This window comes from Rhea americana, unplaced genomic scaffold (genome assembly GCF_003343005.1).
Source record: "Rhea americana isolate MKP2758 unplaced genomic scaffold, rheAme1 scaffold_14, whole genome shotgun sequence".
NCBI lineage: Eukaryota > Metazoa > Chordata > Aves > Rheiformes > Rheidae > Rhea > Rhea americana.
The window spans coordinates 4,823,976-4,846,742 of record NW_028185483.1 but is presented as its reverse complement, the minus strand read 5'-3'; the positions used below and the strand labels follow the sequence as shown (position 1 = coordinate 4,846,742).

The 22,767-nt window shown below is 37.6% G+C and overlaps 1 protein-coding gene across 1 annotated transcript in view; it reads right to left on the bottom strand.

Moving 5' to 3' along the window:
* The window catches only part of COL4A3 (collagen type IV alpha 3 chain), a 52,307-nt gene that overhangs the window by 21,483 nt on the left and 8,057 nt on the right, over window positions 1-22,767 (bottom strand). Inside the window, exons 9-30 of the mRNA XM_085298597.1 lie at window positions 21,710-21,772; window positions 21,240-21,275; window positions 21,083-21,124; window positions 19,539-19,616; window positions 18,110-18,172; window positions 17,819-17,875; window positions 15,301-15,345; window positions 13,701-13,754; window positions 13,261-13,302; window positions 12,094-12,181; window positions 10,981-11,016; window positions 10,497-10,661; window positions 9,249-9,341; window positions 7,880-7,975; window positions 7,438-7,508; window positions 6,034-6,222; window positions 5,282-5,450; window positions 3,932-4,024; window positions 2,654-2,758; window positions 1,528-1,625; window positions 615-765; window positions 371-484 (exon numbers count right to left, since the gene is read on the bottom strand). Of these exons, the coding sequence (XP_085154723.1) occupies window positions 371-484; window positions 615-765; window positions 1,528-1,625; window positions 2,654-2,758; window positions 3,932-4,024; window positions 5,282-5,450; window positions 6,034-6,222; window positions 7,438-7,508; window positions 7,880-7,975; window positions 9,249-9,341; window positions 10,497-10,661; window positions 10,981-11,016; window positions 12,094-12,181; window positions 13,261-13,302; window positions 13,701-13,754; window positions 15,301-15,345; window positions 17,819-17,875; window positions 18,110-18,172; window positions 19,539-19,616; window positions 21,083-21,124; window positions 21,240-21,275; window positions 21,710-21,772 (1,948 nt within the window). The remainder of the gene's footprint in view (window positions 1-370; window positions 485-614; window positions 766-1,527; window positions 1,626-2,653; window positions 2,759-3,931; window positions 4,025-5,281; window positions 5,451-6,033; window positions 6,223-7,437; window positions 7,509-7,879; window positions 7,976-9,248; window positions 9,342-10,496; window positions 10,662-10,980; window positions 11,017-12,093; window positions 12,182-13,260; window positions 13,303-13,700; window positions 13,755-15,300; window positions 15,346-17,818; window positions 17,876-18,109; window positions 18,173-19,538; window positions 19,617-21,082; window positions 21,125-21,239; window positions 21,276-21,709; window positions 21,773-22,767) is intronic.

Here is a 22,767-nt window from a genome sequence, read left to right as displayed (position 1 = left end):
TTTTCCACATGGCTGAGCTCTTTCCCTGTTCTTCCTCTGTCCTCTGCTACACTGCACTAAGTAACCTCAGCTCAGACCCATATAAGAAGTAGTCACTAAAATATCCATTTCCTTGTGGGAAAATTTGGGCCAGTTTGTGATTACTCTTTGTGCTGTACAATGAAATCTGAATCTTAATCCAGGAAGCCCACTCACCTCATATTTTCCCTCCAATCTGCAGACAAAGGATCTTTAAACTTGAGCTCACATTTTCTTGCATACTACCGTATAACCAATATCCATAAAAAACTTCAGTTCCTTCAGACCACCGGAAGGCACAAACATCCAGATCCACCCAGCCAAATAGCACATTTAATTCAGAAGGTCCTACCTGGTGGACCTGTAGCTCCCTCGCCACCTGGCAAACCTGGCAGGCCAATACGACATTCTGCAGGTTTCCCTGGAAGACCTGGATCCCCAGGAATTCCAGGTAAGCCAGGATCTCCTAAAAGAAAGGAGATTGGTTTCATAACGCTAAAACAATAGTTTGAAGCTTTGAGGGAACACTGAACTCCCCTTTCCTTAAAATATGGATGTAACTTGCTGTGTTCCTTGTGCTTGTTCGAACACAGTACCTCTTAGGCCRTCATCACCATCATGCCCAGTGTGCCCTGGTAGGCCTGGAAGTCCTGGAAATCCTGTATCACCTTTTGGGCCAGGAATGCCACTACCTCCCGGTGAACCCATTCTTCCTGGCGCTCCAGGAATAACCATGCCTGGATCACCCTACAACACACAGAGAAATGTAAACAAGCCACATGCAACATATTTTGTAGCTCTAACAAATATACCTTTCTCCATCCTGTGGACAGATGGTTTCCTATATTAGGTAATTACCACCATTCCCTAGGGATCTTTCACATTACCATTTGTAATGTCCAGTAGAGCACTGGACGTTTCCTGCTGTCCAGCTGGAAGTCCCACACCAGAAGCATAATTCTTCCAAYCACTTTTTGAACACTGCCTCCTCACTCTGCTACAGAAATTGCTACTGAGCAATACAATGCACTTCCCTTCATTTGGYCTGCACTGCATTTTGATGTTTGCTGTAACTACGAGAAGCTTTGGATGTGTATCTGAAAAATGGATTGAAATCCGTGCAAGTACAATTTTTCCTTTATTTCTCCTGATAGTCCTATTTTCATCCAAATATTTGTTTAAATATTCAAAGTCAGCATCCAGATATGTCTCAGAACACTCAGTTACTGTTTACTTTTTTCTATCATTCTTCTGAACATTTTTTTCCATGAAAAAATGCCTGGTTTTTATGACAAATATCTGAAGTCCCTGAAAGGAAAGCTTGGATTGCTTTTTCTTACTGGCTGATTAAACTGCTGATTGGTGTTTTGAGTGCTGACAAGTGAATACAATCTTAAAGCATGCCAGTGGAGCCAAACTTATACCAGTCACACCTCTTCTTCCTTTGCTTAGTGTCACACTTAATGAATGGGACCTATGGAAAAGTTTGTGCTGCATTTCTAACCAAACCTTTCCTCCTGGTAGTCCTGGATTTCCAGACTGGCCTGGATCTCCAATCTTTCCTTCACAACCTGGTGACCCTCTTCCTCCTGCAAGTCCTTTATCTCCTGAAAAAGGAGAATCAAATGGCGGTAAAAATGCTGTGGACACCATGGGTTTTTTTTGCAATTATCTATTTGTATGGATGTGGTTATGAAACTCTGACACGAATGTAGGTTACATGAAGACAGCATCCTGATTTCAGAGCTGATGGGACATGCTGAATCTTATTCCTTATGTATTCACTCGACATTGATTGTAAGATCGCTCAGTTATTGTTTTCTTTTACCTGCCTTAAAAAATCCAAACAAAAACCAAACAGATTAAATAATTGATAGATTAAGCATTTCTGATATCTATTCCTTACTGTTTTCTTCAAAAAGCAACATGATAGTGGTTTTGGTGTCAGAGATTTCGTATTTTTTCCTGGCAGGATTACAGAAATGGCTTCAAATATTATGTCAAATATTAAATATGTCCAAAGACATTTTAGCAGTGGGGCATGACAGCAAGAGGAATGGCCACATTCACAGCATTCAAAACACTTTCTGTTACCTGCACATTAGAGCAGGTACTGCGTTGTACGTAACCAAAGTTGATTAAAAATAAAGTACTAGCACTTACRCAACTCTGTCTCTGTAATACATACATAGGTAAAGATAATTCATCTGAAATAAGTGTGGCACTCAGATGAAAAGCAACTGTTTGGCCAGATTTGCCAGAAGCATCAGTGTCCTGTCCCTCTTCTGACAAGAGCAGGCTCTTTTTGAAGAAGAGTCTATGTTTTGGGTATCCCTGCACTTCTCCAGAGGGTACCTCTTCCCAGAAAAGCCTTAAAAGCATCTTTTAAAATATTTTACTGCTGACAGCTTTGATACTTGACTCTTTGAAATACTTAAAAATGTTGTAAACTTACCATTTATAAGCCCAAATCAGAAAATTTTAAGAGTACTAAAAAACACCTGCYTGTCTGACTAATGTTAATTAATCTTTTTAAAGCTTGTTGGCTGTTTCCAATCTGGAGGGRAAAAAAAAACTAAACTAGTAGAAGACAGTTTAAAAAAAGGGGGGGGGGGAGATCAAAAGAGTATTTTACCTTTTAGACCAGGGTTTCCAGGAAATCCAAGCCCTGGAAAGCCTGTGTCACCTGTTGGCCCTGGGTGTCCTGAATCACCTGGCTGACCTCTAGCTCCAACTCTGCCTGTACAAATAAAATAAGTGAGCTCTGATACATCTTGCCACAGAACTTCAAAATATAATGATTGGGCATTCAGTAGTTTATCATTATTAATTAGGACATCACTGTAGATAAGTTCATTAGAACAYAGGCACTATTTCTCCTCCACAACAGGTTCTCATAATTAAAACACTAATTGTGATCTCTTGTTAGCATCATCAAACCAGGCACAAGTCTCTAAGTTAAGCCTTTATGCAATCTGCCCAAGTCTCAGACTTAAACAAACAACTACRTGCAGATACAAATTTTCTGCTAGTTGAGAACATGCTAACACATATTACAGGCTCAGAAAGGAAGCAAGTGTAAGAATAGAAGCTACCATAAAGCTGACATAAGATTCTCCCATGCTATTCAGGGCAGCTTTAAGGACTCTTGTTCTATAAAACCAAAGCAAAGAGACCTTATGGTTAATTGGGCCTTAGTTCACTGTCCTTCTAGGCATTACAAATCCTGCAACGTGTGAGACATCAGCAACAAAAGAACCCCTCCCCAAACCAATCCAAATAGGAAACCCAGGTTCATAATATCTTAGAGCAATGGTTAGTAACAATCACTTAGAAAAAGAACCTGGAAACTCAGTCATACAGCTACTTTTTCTAGCAAGCTTGCAAATACCTTTACGAGATTTTCTGACTGCCCCTATAAGGCATATGACAGCCCAAGGGCTTCAGGAAGCTTAGGACTGCTTTAAGCTAATTTTGGTCCTCCTTCTTCAAGGGCTGCAGCAGTCCCAACATAATTGAGGATAGAATCTGTCAAAATTATGCCACAGGCTCCTTCCTGGATATACGAGCTGCAGCATGTGCACCAGAGGTTTCTGATTCTCTGAGAAACGGAGTCGTAACTTAGCACTTCTTAGAATCCCTTCCATACTGCAGACTGTGGACATGTCTCCTGCGCCCTTCCTGTTCACACTTACATTCTCTCTAGTTTTCTTGAAAGGGAATAAGGGAATATCACGGCCAATTCCACAGTTTCTTCACCACAGAGATCAGTTTTAGTTCTACAATTTTTTTTTTTTTTTTTTTTTTTTTTCAGTTACAAAATAACCCAGTAGTTTTATCCGGCCAGACCTGGGAGAGACATCCCAGTTAAATTATCTCTGAATTTTGCTGTATTTAGTGTAGATACACTCACCAGGTACTCCTGGGGGTCCCGGTAAACCAGCTGGTCCCTGTGGTCCTGGTAATCCAGGTAACGGAGTTATTATACTGGTCTCTCCTTTCAGACCTTCAGCAAATACATAATCAAAGCTTACAGAGGTTTATGGTTTGGAAATGTGTAATCCTAAGCATTTAAAAATATAAGTGAGCAATCTACTCATTTAAAAATGCAGTCTTCCACACTTTCCATATATCTGAATCTCCAACAGAATTTGAAAAGCCTTCACATCCTGGCTTCATAATAGCAAAAGTATTTTACTGATACCAAGCCAATTTCAAGCTCTYCTTTTAGCCCTGCTGCATGCAGCCCAGCGGAGATCCAGAAAAGGAAGCACAGCCTCTGCAGAAAAATGATGTAATTAAGAGATGCTTAATCTGCAGCTCCACTCCATAAAGATTTAATAGGTGTCATGTCCTCCTGGACGAAATGGTGGTGGAAACACATCAGTGACTCCACATTTGGTTTGGACTGGAAAGATTTCAAGCCACTGAATAAGAGTCATTGTTGAAAGCCCTCAGAAGAAACTAAAAAGAAACAAAAAACCTCACAACTAACAATATATCCAACAAATTGCTGTAGATTGTCAGATATTGGAAGCAATGTGACAACATCAGAATGAGTCTCAAAGATGCCTTGTTCTAAACATTCAAATAGACATACACTGATAATTTCATCCCATAGGATAGCAAACTCGCATCTTAAATCAGATGTCAATAGCACAGACATATGGTGTCCAACTTATCACAGCAGTTATAAGCACTAAAACCCACACTCCCATGGATTTAAAGTTCAAAAATCTCTTTAAGATGTCTTGACTATATCTCGTCTGTCTAACCTTGAGTTCTTCCAGATTGTACTTGCCTAAAAATGCACTAGTATGTTTTTGGCACTCAAAAGTGATTAAATCTTTTGTATTTTCCCCTGATGACTTAAGCTCATATACTGACAATGCTGACCGGATCTGTATTAAAAATACTTCTTTTTTCCATGGTAAAGACAGCCAAGTAGTGGAACAGGATGCCCAGAGAGACTGTGTAGACTTCCATCCCTGGAGGTCTTCAAGACTCTACTGGATAAATTGCTGAGTAACCTTGTCTGATCTCATAGCTGATCCTGCTCTGTGCTGGAAGTTGGACTAAACACCTCATGGGCTCCCTATTGTCTTCAGTGGACTCAAGTCTGGAACAATGCTTRGATGGAAATCTCATTCCAAGATAAACTTCCTATGTTTCATAAATCATTTCTGTGCCTTCAATCTCTCTCTGCAATTTCAAACAAGTGCTCTTTAACAGGTAAAGAATGGTAAAATCAGAAGTTACAAACCAGTTTCTCCAGGTAATCCAGGTGGACCAGATACTCCTTTAGAGCCTTTGAGACCTCTTGTTCCTTGTGGTCCATATCCTGGTGGTCCAGGAAGCCCCATCTCTCCAGCAAGACCAAGATTACCAGGCAATCCTGGTAGTCCTCTGTCTCCTTTTGAACCAGCTAATCCCTATTAATGATTACACATATGCATATATCAAGCATTATTTGTTTTCCATGCCAGCTTTCATAACAAAATGTCTGATTTTCTGTATGACTATAACCTCAGATTAGAGGTTTTKATCGGATTAACCTCAGATTTTAACAACAAAGTAGCTCTGCTAATTTAAGAGGAATTATTCATCTGATTTACTTATGACTTCTGATTAACAAATATGTATTTTAACAAACATAGGGCATTTATTCATCCTTTCTATTAAAAGAGAAAGAGTTCAAATAAATAAAAAAAGCTTGATTTTCAACTCCTGTGGCAGTATTCTGTACACTTTTTTTTTATAATTTTAGGAGGGAAAAAATCCAAAACTCAGCTCTGATTCTCCTTGAATATAGGCTTGGAGATACTTATATCTGAACCATTTTTACAGTTTTTCAACAAACAGCACTGTTTACCATTGGCTGCTATAGCTGAATATATTGTCACTAAGTCAGATAGAGGATATTCAGTTAAAATATCTGAACAGATTAAACAGATATTGTACAGAGACTGATGTTTTCCTTRAGTTTTGTAGTAATTGTAAACACTGCATACCCACCTGTTCACCTTTAGAACCCTTTGAGCCTTTAGAGCCAGGTCTTCCCAGAAATCCACTTGAACCTTTTCTTCCTTTGTCTCCCTCGGCCCCTGGATCTCCTTGCTCACCTTTTGGCCCTTCTGGATACACATATCCCGGATCACCTTTTGATCCTTTATGTCCTTGATATCCTTTAAAGCCTGGAAGTCCCTGGAACAAAGTGATCAAGGTAACTATTGTGCTAGATATGTGTCAACTGTTTTCAAGCTTTCCTTTTAAAGTAAACATCTGCGGATGGCTCTCTTTATTCTCACTTGTATTTGCTGTAACTGCATATTCAGTGTGTGTGGGGGGGGTTTCTGACTTTACTCTTTTTGGCCCTGATTGTCATCTCATTTTTATTACTGTAAACAGGAATAATGCAGGATCATTTAATGGATGAGACTATTGACTATGTGTTTGTGCTTTTGTGGCATGAAAGAAAGGGCAAGAAAACACCTTGAATGTATCTGATCAGAGATTTCTCTTTCACATGGAAGTATCTGCCAGGGACTAAAGCTGCCACAGTTGGCCCTGTCTGCTGTTAATTCCTGGTCTCTCTTCCTTCCCCATCAGGGTACAATGTGGAGCTGAAAACACACTTGGTGATCTTGGGCTAATAAACTCTTGTGAGCCTTCAGGAAAAGCTTGTTAGCAGGCTCTTTCATTCTGCATTTGTATGGTACTAAGCACAATGAATTCTTGTGTGCGACTCTTTTACATTGGGCAGTACTGAAGAGTTAGGATAGTAACTCCTCAAGAATAATTATTACTACAGGCACAAGTTAGAAGAGCCAAGTGGTATGTTTGTGGCAGGTGTCTGCCTTCTCTCTTCAGTAAGTTCCCCAAGAAGCAGTGTCCTTTGCATCCTTGATTTCAAGGAAGCAAGTTCCTCCGCACAGCTGGGGCTCTAGGAAGCCTCGAATATGCTGGACACAAGATATGTAAGAGGTCTGACTGAGATCATAAAGACCACACGAATGATCTGCTTTTACAGCCACTATCATGATCATAGCATTATGCAGATGTACATGAGCTAGTCGTAAACTAGCCAGATCAGATAGAAGTAGTCTAACCACTCTGAAATACAGCACAGGTTAATCACTCAGGTATTTACCAGCCTCATGATCAGGCTTGTACTATGAGCTGAATTTTCTACCGCACTGAGCAAACCAGGTTCATTTAAAGATAGGTCAGCTATGTTCACATTACAGTCGCTGCTTAGGCCTATCCATGCAGACACTTTCATCCTCATCACTAAGGAGAGACAACTGCTGTGATCAGCTGGTATGCCACCACATGTAATACCAGCCGAGAAGTTTCCCTGAAATAATTTTTGTAGAATCTGTAACATAAACTGAAAGTCAAAAATAACTCAAGTCTTACTTGAGGCCCTGGAAACCCTGGTGCTCCTGGAGAACCTGGAGATCCTTTGGGACCTGGTGTTCCTTCTCTACCTGCAAGAGAGACAGCATCTTTTGTACAGAAAAATTAGAACAATGAAATGGATTTTTGGCAAACTCTGATAACCACACCTAGCCCTGAACATTACTGCCTCTTCCATTTACTGCATGAGCACAGATTGACCTGGCTTCAGGCTGCACCTGAGCCCAAGAGTAGTCCAGCTTCAGCCTTTCAGGACCTCTGCTTGTATCAGTGCACAGAGCAGTCTAACGCTATATTAAATCATCACATCCTCAGGGCTAGATTATGAACATAGGCTTGTATTGCACGCTGTGGACATGCCCACACCAGTCCTGATTCTCACRCTGAAATCAAAAGCATCGACATGTCCCACTATCCCCTTAGGAACACCAAGATAATTTACCACGTATCCCATCTTGGCCATGTGGCCCAGGAGAACCAGGAAGACCAGGTGTTCCTGGGATATAGCTGCAATCAGTACACACGTAAGCGTCATCACCTAAAATGAAGTTGCATATTCATTAATTGTTCTATAGTAAGTTATTCCCAAGTTTAAGTAATACATTGCATTATTTGGTATAGAGGTTGGCTAATATTTTTTGGCCAAACAGCTGTATGAATACGGACTTCTGTTTGTGTACCAAACTTTGGATGCCTTAAACAAACAAACAAACAAACAAACAAAAACCAACCAACCAAAAACAAACAAACAAACAAACAAACAAAAAATCACGTTCCAGTACAGTATAAATATTCCTGTGGTCAGGGAGTCACCACCAGAGCTGACTACATTTAATTGAAAGTATAGGAATAGTCACTTGATTTTTTGAAGTCCAGTTTCACTGAACTAGTTGGATACAATCACTCTGCTGAGAGGTCAAATTCTYTCAGAAGAAGAAAGGCACACAGGCATTGAACTAACACCGTGCAGTAACAGCCTGAGAGACTTTAATGACTAGCTAGTGGCATAGAAAKTCAGTAGTTTCTGTGGCAGGAGGAAACTAAAGGATTTGAGATTGATGTCCTTCTAGCGGTTGGTAAAACATTTTATTTCTAGTTCATTCTCTCCGAGAGCAACTATTAGTGAGCAGACATATCGTTGGGGGAACATGAAAACCTCATCCACCTGTAATTGTTGTTTGTCCAAGTGCAGATCTACACTCTGGCTGCAACGTGGGACAACTGGTGAGCAGGACTGGCATACTTACTGCTTTTTTTTAAGTTGCTGTKCAGTAAGACAGGAGGACATCCTGCTACCCTTAAAGGATTTTCTTCATCCTCTGAACTCATCACATGTCATGAGAGGTCAATTAATTTCTGAATTTCACGAGGACTCATGAAGATTGCCAGGTTGCCCCATTTACTTCTGAGAGCTAGTTTTAAGGAAGGATGTAGAAATGGCAAAAGTACTTTTTCCACTCATAGAAATGGCTATGTATCTTGGTTTTCAGTTGAAAAGGAAGGACCAGTAGCTACCAGTATAACCCAGTCCTGATCTCACTCAAAGAAAGAACTTCCATGTGAAAAATATGGTACATGGAAGCAAAATGAGACCTGASAAAGAAGAGGAGAATATATATAGCCTTGTACTGAGATTGAACATAATCTTTTTTCTACTCCTGTCTTTGTTTCTCCTAAATTAGAACAGCTCCTTTGAATATGGAAGGGTTTGCTGCGTTATAGTAAGAGTTAATGGTGACATCTTGTTTTTCTACATCCGAGTGAACACTGCGCCAATCCCAAGACCATTGTTTGTAAACACAATAACTGACCTTTCATGCCAGAATCACCTGGAGGTCCTGGAGGTCCCACATACCCTGGCTCTCCAGGAAGTCCTGGTAGGCCAGTTCTAAATGTTATTCTACCTGTTCAGAAAATGAGAGTGGCACCATTACATCATTAGACTTCTCAGACAATTCTCTATTTGCTGACAGAGGAAAAAGGTGCAGTGATCAGATATTCAATATTCATTCATTCATTCATTCATTCAAAAAAAAAAAAAAAAAAAAAAAAAAAAAAGCAACCTGGACAAACTCAAACTACCTGCAGCTGGAAGTACTCAAGAATAAATTTGGTAATGCAGAGGTAATCAGTAGACTCCTGGATCCATCTGTGTAACCAATATGCTACCTTTAAAAGCATAGTTCTTGCTAGGTATTTACTTTTTGTTTGAAGCAACAGAAAATAAAAAGGATTCTTTCTCTTCTGGGAACAAAAGGGAAACTTTTCTTTTAATTCTAAGCTATTAATGCTGCTCATATGTCTTTGGCAGTATTATTCTGAGGTATTTGTTATTACTTTGGAACAGCATAAAATACATCAACCTCTTCCTATGGCAATATATTTGAAGGGTAGATAAAATTTTAAAAAAATAGAAAAGAGAGAGAGAAAAGAGAAGCATGACACTGATATTCATTCATGAGAATTTGTTCTGGCTATACTACCTATGAAAGAAGCATGATGCGATTAGTACTCCTAGGTAAAGAGTTGAAGTTAATACACTTCTTTCTAGAAGCTTTATGAACTGCATTTATTCAAMTGGTTCACCTATTCTTTTGCTACCACTTTATTTACAGGCTGCTGGAACTTCAAACCTGCTTTACAGTCCACTACTACGAGTAGAAGTTTGTTTTTTCTATGGCTTTTAGATTAGCCCTTTCTAAAGTTATTTTTACAGATTTACTGCAAATTTTTGAAGAACAGATTTTCTCTCATCACTCTTTCCTATTTTTATTTAATAGATTTTTACAGTCACAGTTACACAAAAAGGTCAGTTCTCTTTATATGGGAAAATCACTGTCTCTTCCTTATAGAACTTCATATTAGCAATGGAAAACAGCCCTTGTTTATGTATGCTTTTCCATGAATATTTTAAAGCATAAAATTTCCATAAAGAAAGTCTGTTCAACCATGTTACTCAAACATGCTCCTTAAGTAATGTATTTATATATTTTCATTCATCGGATGCTTAGATGGCTCTGAACCATTGAATATACAACTATACAATAACGGAACATCACCTGGTTCTCCAGGGGGACCTGGTAACCCAACAGAACCAGGTCTGCCAGTAATCCCAGGTAGTCCTGGAGGGCCCACAACATGCAAGCCAGATTGTCCTTTCTCTCCTTTTATTCCTTTGGGCCCAGGAAACCCCGGGGGACCTCTCAGACCAGGTCTTGACACACCTAACCAAAGAGAAAAAAACACAAAAAGAATTGAAGAATTGGAACTTCAAAGTGAAGTAARCAAGCATTTAGTAGAATGAGTACAAAACAAGGCTCAGAGTTCAGCCAAAAAAAATCTTTTTTGTATTGTGATATATTAAATAATCACAATGAGAATCACAATAATCTCTCTAAAYAGCTGGCACATCAAAACTTCTGAGTAATGAGTTTTTGCCACTTAGTTTAAAGTCATTTGAAACAAGGATTTTACAAAGCTGATCAGGTGTAACAGACAGGATGAACAATGTATTTTATTGTGCTGCTGGATCACTACACATACCTTGTCTACCAGCATTTCCAGGAGGACCCCTTGGCCCTGCAAAAGCAATGTATTTAGAATCTCAGACCACTGTATACTCTGCAAAATCAYAACAATATTAATTGCAAACTTTGGGCTTCAGCATTTTAAGCTCATTTCACCTTTTAAGAACTTGGCTTTTGTCTGAGTAGGCATCTACCATTTATGTAATKGTTGCACACAGACAATTCTCACTGAAACCCAGAAAAAGACAGATGTGTGTAATAGGCAGACCATCCATCACATTTATCTTAGGTGAGGGTGCTGCTCAGTTACTTGAGAAGGACTTACAGACCTGAAAATTGTCTTCTTTTCTGCCACCATTCTGCAYTTACTCTAATAAAGATAATAACTTCCCCTACAAATCCTCAGTAAACAATGCATTCACATCTTTTCAAGGCCCAGCTTTCCTCTCGCAGTCCCTTGGATATATGCATTCAAGTAGATTTACAACAGCAACGAGTGAAGGCAGACAATCACTCACGTACATAAATATTCATAAAACTGTAACTTCAAAGAAAAGTAAGCATTTACTAGGATGAGCATGCAATAAACAGCTTACAATATGCTGCCTCAGAATTCAGTCCATAAATCTTTGTTATGTGATATGGCCAAAATAATAAATTTTAATTTTACAGCATGGCCAAAAATGAACAAAACAAAAACTCACAGATCTTCATTATTTTCAAAGGGTGGGCAATAAAAATGGTTTAAGACAAACTGTGAAGGCCACAACAAATCTTAGTTTGATCTTTAACAAGAGACTACAGCCCTGATGGTTAGTCTATGGCATACACAAATAACGTGCAGCTGTAGGATCCCACTGAGGTCATGAAGCAGGATGTAAAACAAGCTTAGGTGCTCATCTCAATTATCTGCAAGGAAAGTATACCAGCTTCATTACTTTTAATGGGAAATATGGCCATAAATGAAAGTCTCAGGATAAATTTAAGTTCTGTAATTTGATGGGAGTATTTTAGAAACAAACTTGGAAAGGCAGAGGCAGATTACCAGGWGCACATACTGAAGACGCTAGCTGGCAACAAGCCCTTTGAGCAGACAGCTCTTGCTGTCTAGTTTTCATGTGTCACTCACCAGGCATGCCACGTTGGCCTTTTGGTCCTGGAGGTCCAGGGAGTCCTTCATCTCCTTTTTCACCAACGACTTTATCATAATACTCTGTCTTAATAGAAAGATGGTAAGAAAAAGAAAGAATAGTAAGAATGAAGAGAGAAGCACAGTGCCTCATACTGACCACCTATTTAGAACAATGTTATGATTTYATTCATCAGTCTGATACTGTGACAACAGGAGGCCTCTCTAATCATATACTATTTTTTCACAAGTAGCTAGAAAAGAAATTGCTATATGTGCATAACACWACAGACCTGTACAAACAGATGGGTCTAAAACATTCAGCTCATTACTTCAGCTCCCAGAGAACTTTGTGGGTGCAGTCATACTTGCCAGGTACAAGATGAAGACCCAATCATGAATATTAATATAATGAAATAAAAAAAAATCCTTGAAAGGAACCTGAAGGAATCACTTAGTTTATTCTACTGCCTCCAGGTAGCATCAGCTATATCTAAACCACTCTTAATTAAATCATAAACAAAAAGGGACAAAATCAACTACTTTAAGAATATTAATGCTTTTTGTAATATCTGTTTTATATATGCATGTAATTAATTCATGGTAGCTTATTACGTTTCAAAATTTCTATAAATGACAGGCATAATCAAAATGCAATTAGCTATAACTCTACTTTTTTATAATTAGAGATTTCTTGCTCTTTTCTGGATTATTTTGCATGGGCACTACTACTTGAGAACAAGTATTATTTATGCTCCAGTATATACAGATCACATTGAAATTTAAATAGATGACTACAAAAACATTATATGTAATATAAATATGATCAGAATTAAAATTCACAATTCTTATTAGAGTATCAGCTTAAAAAATAACTCCTGTGAATTTCTGTAACTGTTCTGTAACAGTCTAGCCTTCTGYAAAAATTGCTGGAACTGAGGTGGGGCCTTTATCTTGCATTCAGGTATACAYGAAGGGAAGTCCTATCTCTGTGATATCTCTGTGAAGTCCTATCTCCAGCACTGCCACTACTTTGAGAAAACTATACCTTGATTATAGCATCATGGGGCGTCCATTATTGCAACATACAGTCAGGTTGGCTTAAATTTAGTCTAATAGTCAAAAAGAAAAAGAAAAAAAAAAAGGATGAAGATAATTTACACTTACTCGACCACAAGCTCCAGGTGGACCAGTGTTTCCTTTTGTCCCCTTCATTTGAAACAGAAATGAGTCTATAAGTTTATTTATTAAAACAAAAAATATATGACATTTGATACCCCCGGTTACTTCAGTACATTGCTCGTAACATACAAGAAGGACTTCTCCTGCAAGTCCTTCATCATCATCTGTCTCTGTTCCTGGCCCAACAATTCACGACTTACTCAAGCCAAAAACCAGAAGAGCCCATTAGCAGGCATAGATAAACCCCTGCTCAAACACACCATCTATTTCAGCTGATCTATTTCCTATTCAATGATAWCATTAGTTGTCAGCTTTTAAGTAAAGTAAACATACTGTATATGCAGTGATAGATAAGGCAATATAATAACCACAAAACGTACCCTATGTTCATCCTCGTAAGTGACGACAAAACCATTAGACAATACCTTAGCTCCTTGTTTGCCGGTCAGCCCTGGTTTGCCCTGTTCGCCCTTTTCTCCCTGCAAGTGACAGTACAGAATTATTGGGAGGGTTAATCTTTTACTACTGTCATCAGTATGATTCAAAATTGAAAGCTTCAGTCTTTCATGATGATAGCAAGATGAATSTGATATGCTCAGGAAAAGAAAACTGTGAGGAATTCCTACGGARATTCATTCACGTGACTTGTGGGATATGCCTCACTTGGGATAAAGTTCCATGTCTATGCGAAATACCACAGGGCTAACACCAAGCTTGGCTTATCACAGCACATTTCACCATTCCCATGGTGGAAACACTAAGGATAGCACAAATGTAGGAGGTTCTGCTTTGTTCTCCCTCTGAACACTACTGTTTTTGGAAGAGCAGAAACTGAACACAATCTGAAACTCTCACATTCAGCCACTCCCTCTCCCAGAACTTATCCAGTCTCCAGGATGATGCAGATCTCTCGAGAGAGGTCTCAGCAAGCAAGGATGGAAAATAGTGCAGATCGCTGCTAAGGCTTTCTGCAATAGTATATACGTGAGGAAAAGGGACTTTGGCTCCTCAAAGGCGTAAGCCTTTGAGGTGTGAATGGACTGCTAGTTAGCAAAGCTGAAATGGGAASGGAACATTGACTTGCCTTTGACATGACAGAAAGTTTGCTTTCTGTTAGCTGAGTAATAACACAATAAAGCTTTGTGGTCTGTCATTCCATATTTTTTGTTGGACTAAAATGTGTTTAGACTGGGCACTGAGGCTATTTTTACAAAATAAASAGGAGGTTTCAGTACAACATATATGAAATTGGGCTATTCTGACAAAAAGTTTTGATAAGATATTCGTAAGGTCACTGAGACCGAATGATGTTAAAGTGGAAGCAAAGTAAATATAGAAGAATTGATATTTAAACAATGGGATAAAGTATTTCAGATATATTTGGACAACTTTAGCTTTTAAATTAGTAAATAAATGAGATCATTTTGGTTATAAAATGGCATATTTAAAGTATCCTATTTTGGCACTTTCTCTGAGATGACCATTTTAGTATCTATCAGTCATCCTGGTTCAGGCCAAAAAGCCTGTGAGTGTAACAATAACTTTTCTTTGTAAAAGAAGGTCTTTGATTCTAATGCTTAAAAATTATTCATTTTGCTTCTTGATTTTTGCTGAAGTGAACATACGAGTCTTTTGCAAAAATTCCAGTGTGACTGACCAGTGTTAAACTCAGCAGTGTTCATTTTGTGCAACTTAGTGTTCATTGGACCCCATCTCAAACTCATCTGATAGTCAGCAGTAACTAGTCTCTTGTTTACAGAGAAGAGACAAGGTTTATATATTGAGCTTCTCTTTTGCACAAATCTGTGGGGATATGACGAGTCCCAAAGCCAGTTGTACGAAAGGAAATGTTTCACAAGGTACACAAATGGACATTTCCAAACCCATATAGCAATGGGAAAAAAGCTGTATGGGTCTGGAGAGGAAAAATAGTGAGATATGACCCTGATAAATATGTTGTTACTTAAGTACCAACTACCTCAACATATGTTACTTATAAAAAATTTAGAAGGCTTCCTTCATTACCGGTAAGCCAGGTGGACCTGGGGCACCTTCTTTTCCAGGTTTACCCTACAAAAAAAAAAAAAAAAAAGAAATAGTCAAGTGTCACTGTATTCTAAGAGCACACCAAATAAATGATATGCATACAATTGTATTTTATGTCTTATGAATTTAGAAAAGCAAGTTAGTTTACTTTAAAAATGCTCATTCTAATCTAATCTAACTACTGCTCATAGAACTTTACAAAACAGAGAGTAAGATGTTCCTTGGTGTGAAAAGCTCACAATGAGCGAGCCTCCTCCTAAGAAGGATTAGTGGAGGCAGACACTTCATCAGCACAAAGTTTCAGGTGCAGAAAGGTCATTAAAATGTTAGGTCTCTGCAAAAGCAAGACAAACTGCAATGAAACAATATAGCAGCTAGCAAGCCCTATAAAGGTGAGCATGGAAAGATACTGAAGGGAAAGAAGTACAAAAAGCTTTCAGGAAATGGGGTTAAAAATGCCTTGAAGAAAAATTACTTAATGAAAAATGATAGGGAGTGCACTACTTCAAAAGTAGTGGAAGTGAAGCAGTGAAGGGAGAAGTGAGAATGGAAGGAGACTGTGCCAGAGGCGTCTGCTGCTTTCTGTGGCACACAGCACTTCAGGCAGCCTTCTGCTGGAATCCTGGCCTCTAGCACGGCTGCAATGCACGTTGAATAATTCAGAACAACAACAACAACAGTCGATAATGGTAAGGGAAGGGACAGTAGGAGGGAAACAGGGAGAAAACAGAACAAAATGAGAACATAATTCTGGATAAAAGTACCTTATTTGGCATCTTAAAAGTGGAAATGTAGAAAACTTGGTTCATTAGAACACACAGTAGGAGGGTAGTAACAAGATAAAAGGAGAATGAAAACTTATGAGGTCAGAACAACAGAGGCAAAAGTACATTTTAAAAGGTTTTTTGCACAGAATATATCGAGGAAAAAGTTGAAATAGTTTCGAAGGAAATGGCCATACCATGAGTTAAAATCTAAACATTAGAAGAAAGAGCAATACTCGAAAGATGGCAGAACCTACCAAATGGTAAGAGAAGTGGCAGAGTTGACAATAACAACACCGTCACAGCTGACAGAAGCATCTCAAAGTCAATAGCACAACATACTCCTACTTTCTAGCACATAAACARTGCAATTATTTGATATTTTGTGTTCGCTTTTTTTTGTTAAAATACAAAAGGAAACATTTTGTTTTAATTTTGTAACAGACGGTCATAATATATTAACATGATGTGTATTCCCTTAGCATTATTCTGTGTCAACAGGTAGGAAAGGAAGGGTACTCTGCTACTTTCTCTTCAGATAAGGGAGGGAGAGGTTTATTAAGAAACATTAAAAAAAATACTATCTGACAGGACAGGGCTCTTGGTAACAAACAGGTAACATGATACAGAAGAACAGTAGATAGAGGAAGTATAATGCACACTGAGTAACATGAAATTTTAGTGCTTTACATCAGTAACTCAATAGAAATGTAGTTTTCATAATCTAGAGGAGTAATAAAAAATAGTAAGTTGTTCTATAGCATCTTCACTATAACTTAAAAAAAAAGAAAAGTGCAATCTATAGTACTGGTCCTGTCTTGCTACCCTTCCTTGTGTAAGTAAATTTATTGCAAATGCAAGAAGTATGGGAAAAGTTAATAAATAAACAAACAAACAAACAWACATATGTTTGGATTGAATTAAGTATTTAATTTTAAAATTATTTTTCTTAATATTGCTTTTAAAATGTATAAACCTGTATTTGGAATTGAGGAATCAAAATGTTTTGATTAGAAAATGTCACAAAACACTTGATTTATTCAGATATTTTATGGTTGTCCCCTGATTACATATTAGATAAACTGATATGAATTCACATCAGGTTTAGTTAATAAGAATCTGCATCTTTTGGTCAGAAGTTTTTATCCAAAAATTTCAAAGCCACTTTCTTTTTCAAAATGTAGATATACTCAAATAAATTATATTTTAATATATATACTTTTAAAAGTAAATGTATCAATTTTCTAATGCTGACAGTAAAATACTGTAAAATATTCTCCTGTTAACAGAATAACTTTCTCGTGATAACTTCCTTCAGATCTTCCCATACCTGCTGATTRAGTATATTTATGCAAATCTGCTACCTCAATTAAAACAAAGATTTTTATTCTCTTTTACTCAAACATTGGCACTACAAAGGCAGTAGTACTCTTCTGGCCACTCTTCTGTGCCCAGAAGAGTACATTTTTTGCCTAAGTTTTAACAGCAGAATCCTTACAACAAAACAAATGGAAGTGCATTCACCATCAGCCGAACTTTACCTCATGTACTCGTGCTACATGAACAGCTATTTGACCTTCAGATCTCAAGTCTGACTACCAGACAAAAGAACTTTTCAGCCATAGAAAATTTGCTCTGAATGGTGTTGAAACAAATTCTGGAAAGCAACATCAGTGCAATGCTGCTTTTCAGGGAAGACCAGCATATCAATATTTTCAGTTGTTTACACTCACCTGTGCTCCAGGTTCTCCTCGGTCACCCTTTTCACTCTGAGAATCACCAACTGGCCCCTGAAACAAAGATGCCCCCAAAATGCACTTATTTTGAGACTCTAAATTAAATAAATCTTCTAGCACTTTGCTATTTTCAGAAATTATAAAAATTAACTACAATTAAACTGTTATTAATAGCTATTCATTAAATGTCAGAATAAGAAGTGTAAATACCAGACTCCGAAGAGTACCATTTACTAGGTGATACTGCCTGAATGTCTAGATTTTAGGGAGTTACTTCAGGTCACTTACTGCAAACCCCACTGGCCCCGAGAGTCCTCTTGATCCTTTTTCTCCTTTCTCTCCTTTCAAGTCCTATCACAAARAAAGCCAAAATTTAATATGTTCTCTCAGATTTTTCTGTGCTTACCAAAAAACTTAATTTTTACAGCTAGGAAAACCTTATATTACCAACAAGTCTATGCAAGCAGAGATAGTTCTACTTAAATGACTAAGAGAGGAGAAATTCATATGAGTGCTCAGTCCATGTTGCCTGAGCAAGKAATTGGCTCTGCACTTACTTCTCTTATTTGTGAAGACTTCACAAGGACCCATCTGGAGTTGTACACAGAAGCATTGCAATAAATATTCAAAGGACTAGTATTAAATCCCAAATGAAAAATAAGTAAACCTTAGTTGCTCACTGGAGGAACAGTTGCCTCCAGTGTGGAAATGCCAGTGACTACCCACGTGTCTGTTGGCTCAAGATTAAGTTACCTTATTATGTAGTACTATTATGTAGCGGGCCACATCCTACGCTCCTTGTAAAACCAAAGTTTATCCACCGTCTACCTGGTTGGAATTATGCCCCAAATTGTACATGTCAGGAATTTGGCGGATTGTGTGTGTGTGTGTGTGTGTGTGTGTGTGTGTGTGTGTGGAGGGGGGTTGTTTTATTTTGCTTTTAAATCTGCTGTGCTCTGTGCCTCTGAAAATTTGTCATTCTCCCCTGATACACTGCCACAGCTCTGACTGAAAAGTGCTTTAGGTGGTCAACACTTGACTTAAATAAGAAAGAGCTGCTGTCCCTTAACATTGAACCTTGCTTACTCCTACGGTCTTTCTCTCTCTTCTTCACTGATGTCCTGATGTACAATTCACTTTTTCTTTTAGCCCATAATAGAGAAGAAGGATTGATAGCTTCATGAAAATTAGATCAGAAAAACAGAGAAAAAATCAAGGAGAAGAGTTGTTCAGTAAATATGTGAAGACTTAAAATAGCAGTAGTTAATATTTAGTTTTAAGTTCTGTATAAAAGTACGTTGTAAGCTTTTCTGAAATGGATCTAGCAGCTGAGAGTCTTGACACTTCTAGTGACAAGCTCCAGAAGTCAACACAGATGTGGCTTTGATGGCTATTCAGAAAATCCAGGTTGATTTGGTCAAGCCAAAAGTGATTTACTTCCCTGTACTGAAGAGTTTCCACAACGGGTGGCTTACTAATAAGCATTTAACATTCCACTGGCATCATGCAGATGTGCATATGAACGCACAGGACTCAGCTGAGCTGGCTGCATGGACATGCTCTAAGAAGAGATTACTATCTAAATAAACAAGTCACAAAAAAGTTAGAATGGGCAAAAAGAAATATTACCAAAACTGCAAAGATGAAGATGTCTTTTCTCAAAGTGAAAAACAGTAAGATGGCTTATCTGTATCTGATCTTAGACAAATTTTACTACCGTCATGTTGTCTGGTCCGCTTAATGTCACAATAACGGTTCCTGGTGGTCCAGGGGGTCCAGTTAATCCAGTATCACCCTGAAAACAGAAAGAAAAATGAAGCAATTGGAAGTAAAGTATTGTTCTTGTTTCAAATTATTATCCCTATTTTTTCAAATCTGTGAAAATTTCTCTCTCATTACACTTAGTCATTAATGAATTTACTATTTCTCTTTGCTTGTTATTTATCTTCCATAAAAAGGCATATGGAGGATTTAAGGCTTCTACAACAATAATCTTCTGGGTGAGAAATTAAAAAATGCCTATACTTATTTATCATTTATAGTTAAAGTATCTAGAATTATGTTAAAGAGAAAGTATTTTTAACATTATTTACTTAAAAGTTATATGAACATTTTATCTCTAAATCACCTAAAAATATCCCCTTACCATTATTGTCATTTTTCTCCCATCTGATCAAGTCAGTCAATAAAATACATGCAGTGTCTTCAGTGACATCTGCAAAACTGCAGTCTATATACTATAAGTAGATGATTGTAACATATCATTGACAGGTACAATTGGCTTTCGTGTGATCTTGACCTAAAACATTAAAAYTATGGTATATTTTTTCATTAAGGATCTTACAGAACAGTAAAAGTCCTAAATGGGATCTTTCTGTGGAGCTCAAAGGTCATTCACAGTTTTAAGGGATTTTAAGTGTGCACTTGAAACTTAACCGCAAAGAAAGCAACACTCCATAAGGAAGTAAGACACTCCATAGCCACTGAGCTATGGATATTCTTCAATTCTATTTATAGAAATTTTGCCAGGAAAATTCTTCCTGGTAGTAATTACAATACTAACATCAATCCATCTTTCAGACAATGTTGTTTCAGCCCGCAGCTGAACCTGTGCAGGTCAATTAGCATAACAATGAGATGTTCCAAGTACTAAAAGGATCCTGCAGGGACATTAAGACTGACTATGGAGTCTTGACAAACGCAGGATCAGGTCCTAAGAAACAATATATTTGTTCATAGACATTTCTATCTTTGTGTTAGTTGTATCTGACACAAAGTGTCAAAGAATATGAAAGACAAATCCTGGAAGGTTCTCTTAGAAAGACTTTCTTGAGTTTTTCTAGCATCATGAGGGCACACCTGGAAAAGATGTTGGCCCTAAGGAAGCTGGGAGTCTACAGATGCTATGTATTTATCAATGTTTACCTGCTTGGATAAGCATTTAGGAACATGGTGTGCTAACGATATGTGAATTAATTTATGAGATATGTTAGTAAATATTAACTGCTGGTTTATCTTAACTATCAGCCTGTTTCTACCCTTCTGTCAGGAAGCTTTTATCACCAGCACTTATGTGAAAAGAGTTTTTCCTTATATATTTACTGTCATGTTCCCATCTTCTAATAAAAGACTTTCACTTATCTACCGAAAATTCTTTATTTCACATTACTCACTTCTCCAAACTTGTCACCATACTGTATCAGAAAAAACAGAAAGTGGAAATAAAACTTCAAAAATGTTTTAAGCATTTTATATAATTACCTTTCTTCCTTTGTTTCCTATTACTTTCATTCCCATGAGACCCTGTGAAAGAGACCCAAATGTTAATACTTTCTGTTTTAAAAAATCCTGGTAAAATGTGTAAACTGATGTTACAGTAAATAGGAATTTTTCGTTTTTATTACCAATCTGAGACTACCTTAGGTCCTGGAGGTCCTGCTCTTCCTGGCACTCCCTGCAGAAAAAAGATACATAGTGTAAAATACTACAATCTTCGGCCCCAATTTAGGCCACTTAATTAGGCCAGGACATTTCTGCTTACTCTACCAAGTTCTACATAGCAGGTTCTAAGTACACAATTTTCACCTGTGTTAACACCACATTTTAATTCATTCTTTCACTTTACAACTGCAATTTGTTGTGAAAGCAAGGGACAGAATGTTTATGTGGTCTGGTTTGCAAACAGATGCATCTCTCTTATTCTACACATTAGTATGTAATGTGAATTTATGAGCAATTATTTGAAAATGAGAACTTACTCCCAACTGGATGAGAATACTTTTGAAAATGTGGAAATTATCAAGTGTAAAAACAATAAAAAGAAATTAAAAAAAAATCAGATGTGTTCGTGAAAGTATGGATTTCACACACCCACAAGTTCATACTCACTGAAACTCCTGGAGGGCCTTGTGGTCCAATTTCCCCAGGATATCCTTGAATACCCTGGGAACCCTGTATATTAAAAAAGGAAGAGGATTAAATGCCATGGAAAGATTATGCACAATTTACAATGCTAAATTCAATTAACTGGATCATAATCAGAGGAGCAGCATTGTCTTTGGATTTCCTTTTCATATCTCAGGATAAAATAGAAATACAATTTTTCCTCACTGCATCTTTGGTTGGTATATGATTTGAAACATGAAAATATGTATCTGCTCTAAAACCAAATTACTCAAATGGGAGTATAAGTCCTATTTAATGCAACTATGGACATTTTCATTACCCACATAATCCTGTTGTTAACCCTATTAATCCCTTAATTTCTAGGATATTGTATGCAATAAATTCTATACTTTAAAACTTAGAGAACTAAAAATGTTCATTCTTAATTTAATGAAATGTCCTCCATTTATTTTAAGGTTTAGAAGAAATGTCTGCTCTGCCTTCTTCCATTAATCTATGTTTTAGTGCTTTGCACTAATGCTTCCCTAGATGCTGAGCCAGACTAATCTTTTCAGTCTTACCTCATGTGGCAGTTGCCTCCATTTCTAAAATATTTTTGTTTCTCTCTCTCTCTTGTGTATCTGTTTTGAGATTGGATGATCAGAGCTGAGTACAACATTCTGTGTAGAGGTATAGCGCTGACTGTCATGACAACACTGTAAGTTGGTATTTTTTCCAACACTTTTCCTTAAGTATCCTAATATTTTCTTTATGTCATCTCCTGCCTACTGACTAAGATGTCTTTATTAAATTGCTCTCATTCATACCCAGATGTTTTTCCTGATTAGGAAACCAGTAATGTGTATAAGCTTATCAAATTATTCYTTCTGAAGTACATTAGCATGTATTCATGAAAAATAATTTCAATAGCTAGCTACACATCTACTTGGCTTAACTGCATCACTTTAACATATGCTAGAATTTTCACTTATCTCAGTTACTTTAAATAATTGTATATGATTGCTCACATTGTCTGGCACCTGACTTTCCCATCCCACTTC